Raw genomic sequence first — 13,342 nt, 5'->3', positions numbered from 1 at the left:
TCCACTATCTTACTTGTATTTTATTTTAATAAAATTAACTCAATCTCCTTAAACTCAACACCGGTCAAAGTGCATCATTTATAAAGTAAGAAGGGAGTAATGAATTACGTCTCATTCTGTTAAAAACATTTTATTTCTCTGTTAAATACGAGATTTCCTTCAATATTGCTTAAAGAACGTCAAATTCTCAAAATGCGCCACTTTCTAACTTAATTCCCAACATACCTTCCACGGCAGCATTAAAATCAGTCTTTTTTTTTTAACAAAGCGGCACTAAACCGCTATCCGATAGCGGTACAGAGAACTTCCAAAACAAAAACTTACAGTACCCCCGTTATGTTTTAAAGCAAACCGACATCTGAGATAGCGGTTCTGTTCTAAAGCAAACCGCTATCTCAGATAGGGATGCTAATGAGCCGAGTCGAGCTCGAGTTTAGCTAAGCTCGACTCGAACTCGAAAACTTATAGTCAAGCTCGACTCGACTCGAAAACTCGCGAGCTTAAAATTTTCAAACTCGACTCGAACTCGAAACTAAACCCAAGCTCGAACTCGACTCGAAATCGGCTCGAAATCAGCTCGAAAACTCAAACTCGAGCTCAAAAACTAAACTCAAGCTCGAAATCAGCTCGAAAACTCAAGCTCGAGCTCAAAACCCGATTTGAAAATCCAAAATTGAGCTCAAACTCGACTTGAATCACGTTCAAATCTTATAAAAAATAAGTTTATACCCCAAATCATTATACCCATTAGCCCAAATGAAAGCCCAATGGAAGTGATTTGTACACTTTCACACTCAAAGAGTAATACTTATAAGTTATAACCCTTTCCTTCTTTCCTCCCTCACTTATTTATCAATGTGGGACAAAGATAATATAACTTTTCTTTCTTTCCTCCCTCACTTATTTACCTATGTGGGACAAAATGAATATAATTATTTCCTTCTTTCCTCTCTCATCTATATACCAATGTTGGAGTAACTATAGAAATTTTTTTGGCTGCCAAATAGTGTAATTTAGATGGACGATTTCGATTTTTTTTTTCCTTAATAATTTAGTCATCCATTTTAGGAAGAAAAAAACAAGTATATTTTTTAAGGAACAAAAAAACATAAAATGATGAATAAAAATGATAAAATAAAAAATTTCTATTTTAATAAAATATTATATTATATATATATAATTCGAGCTTTTCGAGTCGAGTATCAAGTTGCTCGACTCGACTCGTTAAATTTTCGAGTCGATCTCGAGCTCGAGTCGAGCTGATTCGAGTCGAGTTTTGACCGAGCTTTGACCGAGTCGGGTTCGAGTAGCTCGCGAGTTCGCTGAGCTCATAAGCACCCCTAATCTCAGATAGCAGCATTGAACCGCCATCTTCTTTAAAACAAAACCGCCAATTTGAGATGGCGGTTCAACGCTGAACCGGAAAAAAAATTACTTCTCTTTCTCCCTTGCTGACGCGGACTGTTTGGTAGGCATTAACTTAGAAAGTAATGTATTATGGGATTTGTTGGATCTTTATGCAATATTGAAGGAAATCGCTCGTTAAATACGGAGGAACTAATTCACTTTTTTTAAATTCATCTTAAAAAGAATAAAACCAAATTCCACTACTCTATTTTCTTGGTTTTATTCACATTTTTATCAATAAAAGTTCACTATCTTCTTACCCTAAGGTTAAGAGCTCGATCTCAGTCGCTTAGATTTGGGTTTTCTTATCAAAAAGAAGATTGATACGAATAGTGCATATTCATTTTCTGTAGTGTACCAATAGACAATAGTGCTCCCCAGTACGAAGCATCCTGCTAAGATGGTTAACAGTTAATCAAACAAATAAGTGAAATAAGTCAATAAGCCTTCTCACTTAAAGTAATGATGCTCTTTATCAACAAAATCTTGTCTCATTTCTTTTAAAAGGTCCATGTAATTTCAGCTTATTTTTAATATGAACTTATATTTCCTGAAATAAGTAGAATAAGGTTAAGAGCAACTTCAATGGTTAATAAAAGGATATGCTCATAAAAAATATAAGCATGTGAGCATGTAACCAACAAACGCTATATCAATGACATAAACCGCTATTAAAATCTTGTAGATATTTTGAGCAGGTAGTTCACGAAAAAAGTAGAAAAGATAAATTATACTCTGTATAAAATTATATAAGGAGCTGTAAGGAATTGTAGATATTGTAGCCGACGAATGGAAAACTTTGTAGTTTAAAAACATTGTAGCTAGAAATTTGATGTGGCAAATTTAGCTATATCACCTTATGGCTAACCATTGGAGTTGCTCTAATAGTTAACAGCCAGTCAAGTTAGTGGGGAGTTTGAGCTTAAGACTTCCACATTAGCTTTTTAATTTCTCATATTCTTGTCAAGACCCTTTCATACTTATCTAATGTTTTCATTTCATACCTCATTTAAAACTTGTTGCTTAAGCATCTGAAATAGAGTCTTGATATTTCAAGACTTTTATCATACTCACTAACTTAAATAGAAGATTTTATCTTAATACTCCCTCCGAATTTAAATGTTTTCCCATTTCCCTTTGATACACATGCCAATTCACATTTTACATCGTTAATATCTCTAGTTACGTGTTATTAAAAATTACAATTTTTTCATATTGTTGAAGTACTTATTGAGACGAATCAAACAAAATCCTACATAACTATATTTTTCTTATATATTAAACGTAATTAATAAGATTCTCTTCATTATAAATATTGTCAAAATTTTAAATGGAAAAATATTTAAATTCAAAGGAAGTACTCAATGAAAAAGTTAATCAAATTTTTGCTCAAAATATCGCTAACCTTACCGTCCGTTAATTCTTTAATTCAACTGCAACCGCCACATAATTTGTCTTGATCTAAAGTCGTCCACTTATAGTACGGAGTATTCAATTTCAAAGGCACGTCATTATCACATCAAGCTGTATTGCTGGTGTTTTGGTTGTCATCCATACTCGGGATATTTTCTTTCAATATCTATTCCCTCCGTCCCGGAATACTCGACCCGGTTTGACCGGCACAGAGTTTAAGGTACTTGAATTGACTTATTTAATTTAATAGGTAGTAGTTGATAGTGGGGTATTATTTTAATATAGTTAGTGGAAAATGTGTTAAGAGGCGGGATTGAGGAGAGTAGGGGTTGAATTTTTAATTATTTTTTGTATGGAGTAGGGGGTAGGTGGGTTAATAGGGGTGGAGTGAGAAATAATATAATATTGTTAGAATATTTCCATTTTTAGAAACATGTCAAGTATTAAGGGACGGCCCGATAAGGAAAACAGGTCAAGTATTCCGGGACGGAGGGAGTAACACTTATAAAGCTTACTTCAATTACTATTAACTCAATAGTGCATCTATGTGCATGTCCTTCATTTCATTTTTTGTTTTATTTTGTCTTATTCTTAATAATAGAGCATTTACGATTTCACCCTTCCATTGCTATACAAAATGTATTGTTTTCTTTGGTTATAATTTCTTATATATATTGTACCTTTGAACTATCAATTAAAACGCATATAGTTTCTATTTCCTGTTACATGTAAATCCAACATCTAACTTTAACATATCATTTCTAGCATTTACCATAAATTGTAAGTTCCTAGCTTTTAATTAACATTTTTACAAAAATAATTTTGTATACCTTAGGGGATCTTAGCGCACGATCCAACAACTAGTTTGTTTCAAATTTGCCCCAAAAAAAGGTGTTTCCTTCTTCTAGTATTAGTATAACTACTCGTACAAATAATGCTAATCTTCTTTTTTTCTTTTGGGGATATTGCTTTCAGATTAGATCATCCCCCATAAAGTATGTGCAATCCAACTGTAAATATATGTACTAGTACCACTCACTATCTGACTATCTCCAAAATTTTCCATTATTAAATTCCCTCCGCCCGAAATTAATTGTGATATGTAACACTGATTATGGAGTATATGGTCATATCGTTGCACAATGTTTGATTCTTCAAAAAAAAATCGGTAAAAAAATAACTACTGAACCAACATCTATCATAAATTAGTTAGTTCAGTATTTCAGTTATATAGGTCAACGTTTGAGCTAATTTTAAATATTTTGCAGTTGATAAAACTCGATTTTATGACCTCCAAGTCACAAGATGTGTCTTAAAATATATAAACACTCCGTAGTAATTAAAATGATATATGCAAATAATCCAACATTAATTTCGTCAAAATGAGTAAACCTTCTATAAGTTAGTCACTTCAGCTATGTAGGTTAACGTATGAGTCAATTTCAAATATTTTACGGCTGATGAAACTTGACTCTGGATACCTCTAAATCACAAGGTGTGTCTTAAAATATATACTCCATAATTTCGTCAAAATAAGTAAACCTTCTATAGAGTACTACGTGTATAAGTTAGCGTCAGGAGTCAAAACGTATCAACTAAAAAAACAGATGATAAAACACCTTAACTCATGGACGGTACTCCAAATGGTACTTATCCTAAGAGTAGTTACCCCCACAAAAATATTAACATTCCAAACTTTGAAAATTGGTCACATAACATTTGTCCTTTACTCTCCTTAGTGAATATAAAAGGAATAAAGGATCAATCATTTTAGTTAACAAGTTGGCATGCATTTTTTTAAATAGTTTTACCATCTTTGATCATTCTTCTTGGACGTTAATATTACTTTTTGTAATTTTATAAAAAGAATGTGAACTTTGGAGTCACGTTATTTGATTACCGTTTGTAATTTGTTTCTAATTCCATTTTCATTACCTAATATTCCCAATTATTAATTAATTAATCTACAAAATGTAATAAAATTCAGAACAAATTGACAAGAAAACGTAAAACTTTTCTTTAATGAATTTTTTTTTCGATTTTTTTTTTGGATGCTTTGGTTTGAAACTTTGAACCAAAACTTTATCGTCGTCATCATCTTCTTCATCGTCTCCATCTTTCTGCTAAATTTTTCAACTGACATTCATTCTTCTTCTGTACACTAATTTCAAAATTATTTTTCTCTACAACAGTTTCAGAGGAGAGAGAAACAAGGACAGAGAGAGATCATCACATTTTCCACAAAAGTTGTTCGTTTTATCTTCTTCTCTCTTTCTATAAATTCTTCATCATCATCTTCAACGAATTTCCGATTCACTACTCAATCTTTCCGATTCCAATCCTACTCATTGCAGCTCTCATCACGCCGTCTGCCGCCTGTGAACAGAAACCGCCATGATTGAATCCTCCAACAACAACTCCATTGTTGTTGCTCATCTCCACTCCTTCCATATATGTCTTCACTTCCTTCTTTATCATATCCTGCATCACAGCCAAAAACTCTTGACTAAAAGCCGACGGTGGTGGTGATGGTATCGGCGGTGGTGGAAACATCACTGGCGAGAACGCCGTCGGAGAAGACGTCGGGAATACCTGGATCGGAGAACAACCGGTCATCGGTTCATGATCAGAGTTAGAAACCTCACAGGAGTCCGATCCAGGCAGCGATAAACTCAGATCAGTCGCTGGAGAAACCACCACCGGTGGTGGCGGAATATTCACCGGACCAGGAACCGGAACCGGTCGGTAAACATGCGAGCCAGAATCACTCGCATCCGACGATCCCGGACTACCTGGATTCGTATTAAGGCTAAGTCCGGAGACGTTTCTGAGAATAACATCAGCACCTTCACTCATAGCACGCTTCAACGGCGGAGGAAAGTCGCCAGGAAAATCATCCGGCGCCGGAGAAACCATGGCTGAACACTTCCGCTTCAAGGTGGAATTCCAGTGGTTTTTGATCGCGTTATCAGTGCGACCACTGAGAAGCCTAGCAATGGTGGCCCACTTGTTACCAAACCTAGCATGAGCACGCATAATCGTATCATCTTCCTCCGGTGTAAAAGCACGGTGCTCCACCTGAGGTGAAAGCTGATTACACCACCGTAAACGACACGATTTCCCAGACCGACCCGGAATAGATTTGCTAATCAAAGTCCAATTCCTTGGGCCGTGCTTTTGGACTAGCCTTGTTAGGGCATCGTCTTCTTCGGGGCTCCATGGGCCTTTTATCCGGTCCACTTCTTTCCGGTTCAGTTTAACAGAAGTATGATTATTATTATCACTACTGCTACAGGTATTCATCTTTTTTTCCTTTATCTTTTTTCTTTTTTGAATTAATTTTTGTTTGATTTGGTTGAAGAAGTAGTTTACAAATATATACAGAGAAGAGAGGAGAGAGAATGGAACGGAGTGGGGAGGGTAAGGGGAGATGATTTATACTGATAACAGAAAGGAGAGAGAAAACAGGTTAAGCCGGTAAAGAAGAGAGAGAGTGAGAAAGGGATGTGAAGGGTAATCACCGCTTTGTAGCAAGTAAGCGGTTAGTTGGTTGGGACGGAAGGGGGTGTTTGGGATACAGCTGTATACAGCTGTTTAATTAGACACGCGTCAATTTATTTTGCACTGATTTGTATAACGCCCACGCTTTTTTCTTTTTTCTTTATTTTTTTTTTCTTTTTTGGGTGCTGTGTTTTTTAAAGGGAGCCACAGCCACTTCAGTCTGCAGCATCATCATTATTCCTATACGCCACGTAACTTGGAGCCCTTGGATTTTTTTTACTTTTTTTTTTGGGTACAACGTTCTGAAGTTTAAACCAATCCAGTTACGCTCTCATTTACTCCCTAATCCCTAAGCCTATATCATTATCTAATTAACATTGAAAATTATTTTATTTTCTTGTTTTTTTTTCTTCTTTTTTCTCCGAAGCTCTGTTCTGTTCGATTTATTTTCACTTGTTTCAGGCAAAACAAATTAAGTTAAGATAAGCTCATAACATATACTTCATCCGTTCATTTTTACTCGCAATGTTTGTTACTTTCACGCATGTCAATGCACAACTTTGATCATTATTATTTTTAATTCACTTTTAAGAAAAAATTATAAAAATTTAATATTTTGAAAATACACATTAAGACGAATCTATCCAACATGACTATGTTTTATCTTACGTATAAATCACCAACAATGGTCAAAGTATAATATGCGAATAGTGTAGAAATCACAAAAGTTGCGAGTATTAAAAATTGGAGGAAATAAGTTATATTTATGCATTTTTACATATAAATAAAGATACTTTTTTTAAATTTTTATTTTTTTGAAGGTAAAAATTAGTTCATTGATAAAATAGTCATACGACATCTACAATAGAAATCAAAACTAACAAATACAAAACAATTTGGATCAAACAAAATTCTAATCCGGCAAAATCACAATCGTTGTAGATGAGATCTGACAATGATGAATACCCTCTTTCACATCGTTGTTTGATACAGCCTTCAACGAGGGTATCTATCGATCTGTTGTGGCTTTGGTATTGAATTAAATTCGATTCAATTTATTGTAGACGTAAGAATGACATCCGTTGTAACCCCGTACAAATCTTCATCAATAATTAATTTTTCCTGCGAAATTAAAAACATGGCCTCAAACTCTCACGGGGAGAGATAAAGCCAATAAATGGGTACATGTAACCCCAATAAATGAGTAAAAACTCTCTAATAGGGAGAGAATGGGATTTTTATTCCGAACATGAAATCAAAAGTTATGAAAAGTAAGAAAAGAGGGGCTTACCATCAACCTAATGGTTGGTGGTAGCCCCTAGAAAATTAGGGTTTTGAAAAAGGAAGAGAGAAAAGGGAGGGAAAAAGAAGAGGAGCGGCGGAAAGATTTTCAAAGGTAAATAAATAAAGTTATTTCAGACAAAATAAGTTCAGATAATATAAGTTATGGCAAAATAAGTCGAATAGAATGGAACCTAATTTAAATCTAGTGGAGTTATTGAGTGCTTTATCGTTCATTTTTTAGATAAAAAATTGTTTCAAATTCATGTTCTCCTTTCGATTTTTTATGGTCACACTTTGTTTTTCACATTATTCAATGCACCCGTTTGACTATTTAACATATTCAATTACATATTATAAAAAAATAATTTTTTGAAAATACATATTGTACGGGGTGTCCTACCGGCACCACCACATGGTACCGGCAGAACTCCCCGTATGTAAACTTAACCTGCAGGTAATCTGGTCATCTTAGGTAAATATCCTCTACCGGCATTATTTGCAAGACCCCTTCCGGCATTATCATGAAGACAACCAACCAAGGGTCACTATCAACAGGTCGCTATCTAACCACAAGGGACCTACCCGATCGTACCCTTGGATTGGTCTATATAAGGAGCACCTCATTTATTGCTATGAGGTACACAAACACTTAAACACACTTCTTTCTTACTCTCTAATCATCTCTTAATCTCTCAGTAATCTTACTTAAGCATCGGAGGGGGGATCCTCGAACCACCCCGAGGCTAGTTAATCCATTCTGTTGTGCAGATACCAACCGGCACTCTCGACAGGAATCCAGTATCCCACAGTCAATTGTTCTCATTCCACACCCGGAACAATTGGCGCTAGAAGGAGGGGACCTTATCCCTTGAAACGCTAGAACAGTCAGCATGGATCTCTCACAGAAAGACGGTAAAAAATCAAAGAAAAGTCAGGAAAAAGCAACAACCCCGCAACCGGCGACAACCTCCAAGTTCCAACCCTCACTTCTAAACCCCGCCCATCCATTACAAGCACAATCAGTTATAAGCCCAGCAACAAAAAACACCTTGATACCGGCACAAAAGGAATTCACAGTGGAGGACGATGACGAGTTAGAAATAGAAAGCCTGCCAGAGAACAACCGAAAACTCCGCTGGAGCAGACGCTGCAGGAGCGCCTGTCTCCTCTGTCGGAAGTATTCTCGGGAGAGCAATTGAAAACATTGTCAGCAGTGATGGCCGCTTTGTCAGAGCTACCTGCCTCGCAACAGCCAGGTTCAGTCGGCAGTCTAAGAAAGACCAGGTCGGCGGTTCCCCAGCTACCGGTTAGGGATCTCCTAACCGCCCTGAATCAAGAAAACACCCCCGAAAAAAGGAAGCGCTCGGATCCGGCGGAAACAGAATGGCCTGAAACAGAGCAAGTCCCAACCGCGGAATATGAGCGAAGAGCGCCGGTTCTACAGATAGCTAGACGGCAGACAATCCAGCCCAAGGATTCTCCTATGTGCCGGGAAATCCTAGAAGAAAGGATGGAAAGGATAAAAATCCCGACAGGGAGATACGATGGGACGACGGATCCGGAGGATCACTGCACCACATTCGAACAGCACATGATGCTGTACACAAATTCTGATGCCATGTGGTGCAAAGTATTCCCATCCACGCTCTTAGGAGTTGCAGCAAGCTGGTATAAGGGCATAGAGGCACACTCCATATACAGTTTTCGACAGCTGCAGGCGTCGTTTTTGTCACGATTTGTGAGCAAACAGAAGAGAAAGAAATCGTCGGGAGAGTTGATGTCGTTCGCTCAAAGAGATAGAGAGCCTTTAAGAGATTATCTCACCTGCTTTAACAACGAATCAATCACTATTCCCAATTTGCAGCAGGAGGTTGCTGTTCTGGCTCTGATGAGGGGAATGCAAGAGTGCGAATTCAAGAAGTACCTCAGCCGGAAGTCGTACACCAATCTGGGTGACGTCCTGCACAAGGGCAATGAGTACATCAGGGGGGATGAAATGATGAAGATCTCCAATGTGGTTGTGGGAACCGGCGGAAATGTCGGGTACAATCCAGGCTACAACCCGCAGGCGGGAAAAGGAGGAAACAGTTTTCATCAGAGCAATAATCAGCAAGGGGCCAGCCAGAGAAACCAGAATAACAGAAATGCCAATCCATAGGGGCAGAAACCCCGGCAAGACAGAAGGGAGTCCAGAGGACTCTTTGATAACTACACTCCGCTGAACACACCGCGGACGGCAATTTATAACATAAACAACAAAATGGACGGTTGGATAAGGCCGCCACCAATGCAAAGTAGGGAAAGGAATGTCAAGAAATTTTGTGACTTCCATAATGAGCACGGCCACCTCACAGAGGACTGCAGGGACCTCAAAGACAACATTGAGGATATGGTCAGAAAGGGGTATTTTTCGCAGTATAGGGCGAGGCAAGGAAATGGTAACAACAACTCGGTGGGGGGAAACCCTGCCAATTCCTACCGGCCACAACAGCAAAATCAACAACAATACCCTAGAATCGAACAGCCATATCAGCCACCTAGAATCGAGCAAAAACAGCCGGAAACCAGTGCCAGAGCAGAACAGAGGGATGGCGGGAAAAAACCACCCGTGTATGTAATTTCTGGCGGTCCAGTCCACGGAGGGACAATAAGCGGCGCCAGTAGAAGCTTGGAGGAACACAGGCACATGGTAAACTATCATAACACAAGAGTGTGGCCTAACCCACCCAGCATACCAGTGATGACGTTCTCGGAATCGGATTGCAGAGGCATCATTTTCCCGCATGATGACCCGCTAGTTCTTACAATTGATATAGCAAATGCCGATGTGAACAGAGTACTGGTAGACGGCGGCAGCTCAGCAAACATCATCTTCTGGGAAGCCTTCAAACAATTGCACATACCAGAGGACGAGCTTCAAAGGGTGAACTACCCAGTAATCGGTTTCTCAGGATCTACAGTGTACCCAGAGGGTAGTATACGGCTGCCGGTGAAAATCAGAGAAGGATCTGAAATGCGAGATCTCATGGTGGATTTCCTAATCATTAAAGTACCAGCGGCCTACAATGTGATCATCGGTCCCCCATTCATACATGACGTGCAGGCGGTAGTCTCCACCTATCACTTGACAATGATATATATGTCGAACCTGGAAAGGCCGGCAAAGATAAGGGGAAGTCAGTTGGCGGCAAGATCCTGTTACTTGACTGCTTTGAGAACACCGGGAAGAATGGTCCCAGAAGTAAACTTGACTACTGAGCCGGCAAGGCAAGAGGTACACTTGACTACTAAGCCGGCAAGACAAGAACAACTGCCAAAAAAGAAGAGCTGCACAAAAAGGGGTCGAACCTGAAGGAAATAATGCCCTTGGTCCAAGTATGCATTCTATGTTAAGTCTAATAAATGCGGTTCAGTATTAATTAACAAGTTAATAATTCAGTGAGATCAAGTGAGCTGAATGCCTAGCTAGAGGCCGCTTCAGTTCAAGTGGAATTAATGATATTAATCCACAGCTTACTCTTGACTGAACCCGTAGGGTCACACAAATAGTACGTAAACGGATCAAGTATTTAATAGCATTAAATACTCCATCTATGAATATTCGGAACCGACGGATCTTGGTTTCAGTGGGAGCTGAGATCGTCACAGGCAAGAAATGAATACTCCGGAAACGATGATATTGCCGGAAACGGAAATATGGATCGTATCGGAAATATAAATATTATCCAAGTCGTAGATGTTGCCGGAAACGGAAACATGGTACGTGTCGGAAAATATTATCGGAAATGGAAATATTGCCAGAATCGGAAATATTGCCGGAAACGGAAATATTGTCAGAATCGGAAATATTACCGGAATCGGAAAATAATTCCGGAAACGGAAATATTAATTATTTGTTCGAAACGGAAATTAATTCCGGAATCGGAAATATTAAATATTGTTCGTATCGGAAATGAATTCCGGAATCGGAAAATTTAATCGGAAGCGCATCGTACGAATAAGCATCGGACGAGGCCTGCCGGACGAGGCCCAGCACGAAGCCAGGCCATCGCCCAGCAAGCCAAGCGCGCCGCACAAACAGCCACGCCAGGCCCAGCGCAAGGCCAGGCCCAGCAGGCTGCGCGCAGCGCACAGCGCGCACAGCACGCGCAGCGCGCAGCGCGCGCGGGCGCTGAGTGGGCTGCTGCTCGCGCGCACGCATGGGGCCCATCGTGGCTGCCGTGCGTGTGTGTGCAAGTGTTTGTGTTCGTGCACGTTTCCTAAAACATGCAGAGTTCGGTTAATGATTAAATTCCTAATTCTATTTGATAAATTAATTAAATTAGAGTTCTTGTAGGATTCTAGGTTTAATTAATTTGTATCTGAATAGGATTTCGATTCCCTTTCCATACCGCTATAAATATGAGGCTAGGGCTCACAATTTATAACACAAGTTTCAAAGTATTCAAAGTGAGTTTTTGAGAGAAAAATTCAGTCACATATTTGCCTATAAAGTGCCGAAAATAATAGTACCTTAAGGGCGATTCTAGTTGGTCAATCTTAAGGCGGATCCGGACGTGCTGTGGACTATCTACGGAGGGACGACACTTGGAGTCCTAAAGACTTGTTCTTGTTCGGTTCGGGCGCAGCTAGGGAAGGCACGCAACAAAGAGTATGCATCTAATCTATGCTAAATGATTATGTGTAAATAATATGTTTTCCTGGGTTTATGGTTTTTCCGCATGATTTATGAATTGTCATATGTATCATAACCTAACAGTGGTATCACGAGCCCCTTATTATTTTCATAATCTAAATTGCATGAACATGGTTAAATATTACAAATTTGCAAGAATTAAAAGGGGTGATTAATTTTCGTAATTGTTAATTAATTGCAAATTGCGTTTATTTAATTATACGTACGCAGTTTTTCGGCAGTTTCTTCGTTACTCATCCGAATTGAGTGATTTTTGTGTCAATTCCGCATGTAAAAGGCATTCTAAAATTTTGACAAAAATAGTTTTTTTCTGCCGAACCCAGAATTCTCAAATTCGAAGCCTAACTATGACTTTTCGAAGGTTTTAGTTTTTCGAATGTAAAATTTCGTAAATTTAAGATGTTAAATTAAATATTTGCGATTCTTGTTGATAAATCTTGAATTTTTGATTGACCTACTGCATATGTTTAACAAGTTTGAATGCCTAGTCTTGTTAATTATGCAATCTAATTTGTAATTATGATTAATTTGTTGAAAATTAGAATAATTTAGAATTAATTTGATTTTCATAATTAATTGTAATTTAATTAGAAACCTATGATTAAAAACCACCATAAAAATTGTAAATTTACGATAAATTTTAAATTTTTATGACCTAGACTTGAATCCATAACAATCGGAAATCAATTGGATAATAAATTTTCGATTTTTTCGCCCTAAAATTATGAAATTAATATTATTTATTAATTTGTCATTAATTTTAAATATAAATTTTAAAATTTTATGCGATTCGTTCATAAAACTTGCACGCACGAAGCAATGGACGCTTCGTGTTACCCTTAAGGGGTGTTGTATAATGCGGGCATGCGACGACGAGCAAGGGAGCTCGTCGCCCGTGCGGCACGAATGCAATGAGCAAGGGCGTAGTGCACGAGCACAAGGCAGCAGCCCTGCCTTGTGTCGTGTGCCACGACCAATGGACGAATGGGCATGGGCGTAGGGCGAGCCAAGGCAGTCGCGTGTGGGCAGCAAGCGAGCTGC

At 38.4% G+C, this 13,342-nt stretch overlaps 2 protein-coding genes across 2 annotated transcripts; one reads left to right on the top strand and one right to left on the bottom strand.

Annotated features, from left to right (window-relative positions):
* Positions 1 to 4,813: 4,813 nt before the first annotated feature.
* LOC110791883 (transcription factor MYB44) lies at positions 4,814 to 6,310 on the bottom strand. The gene has a single exon (XM_056840897.1). It carries the CDS (start codon positions 6,121 to 6,123, stop codon positions 5,137 to 5,139), a length of 987 nt encoding a protein of 328 aa, XP_056696875.1. The 5' UTR covers positions 6,124 to 6,310; the 3' UTR covers positions 4,814 to 5,136.
* Positions 6,311 to 9,865: 3,555 nt separating this feature from the next.
* On the top strand, positions 9,866 to 10,957 carry LOC110791885 (uncharacterized). The gene has a single exon (XM_021996656.2). It carries the CDS (start codon positions 9,866 to 9,868, stop codon positions 10,955 to 10,957), a length of 1,092 nt encoding a protein of 363 aa, XP_021852348.2.
* Positions 10,958 to 13,342: the final 2,385 nt, after the last annotated feature.

The sequence above is a fragment of the Spinacia oleracea genome, chromosome 3 (genome assembly GCF_020520425.1).
Source record: "Spinacia oleracea cultivar Varoflay chromosome 3, BTI_SOV_V1, whole genome shotgun sequence".
NCBI classification, from domain to species: Eukaryota; Viridiplantae; Streptophyta; class Magnoliopsida; order Caryophyllales; family Amaranthaceae; genus Spinacia; species Spinacia oleracea.
The sequence above is the reverse complement of the archived record's forward strand: the minus strand, read 5'-3'. Positions and strand labels throughout refer to the sequence as shown.

What these genes read in the sequence shown, in the direction of transcription:
- LOC110791883 (XM_056840897.1), bottom strand. Translation starts at nt 6,123, where the DNA reads ATGAATACCTGTAGCAGTAGTGATAATAATAATCATACTTCTGTTAAA.
- LOC110791885 (XM_021996656.2), top strand. Translation starts at nt 9,866, where the DNA reads ATGGACGGTTGGATAAGGCCGCCACCAATGCAAAGTAGGGAAAGGAAT.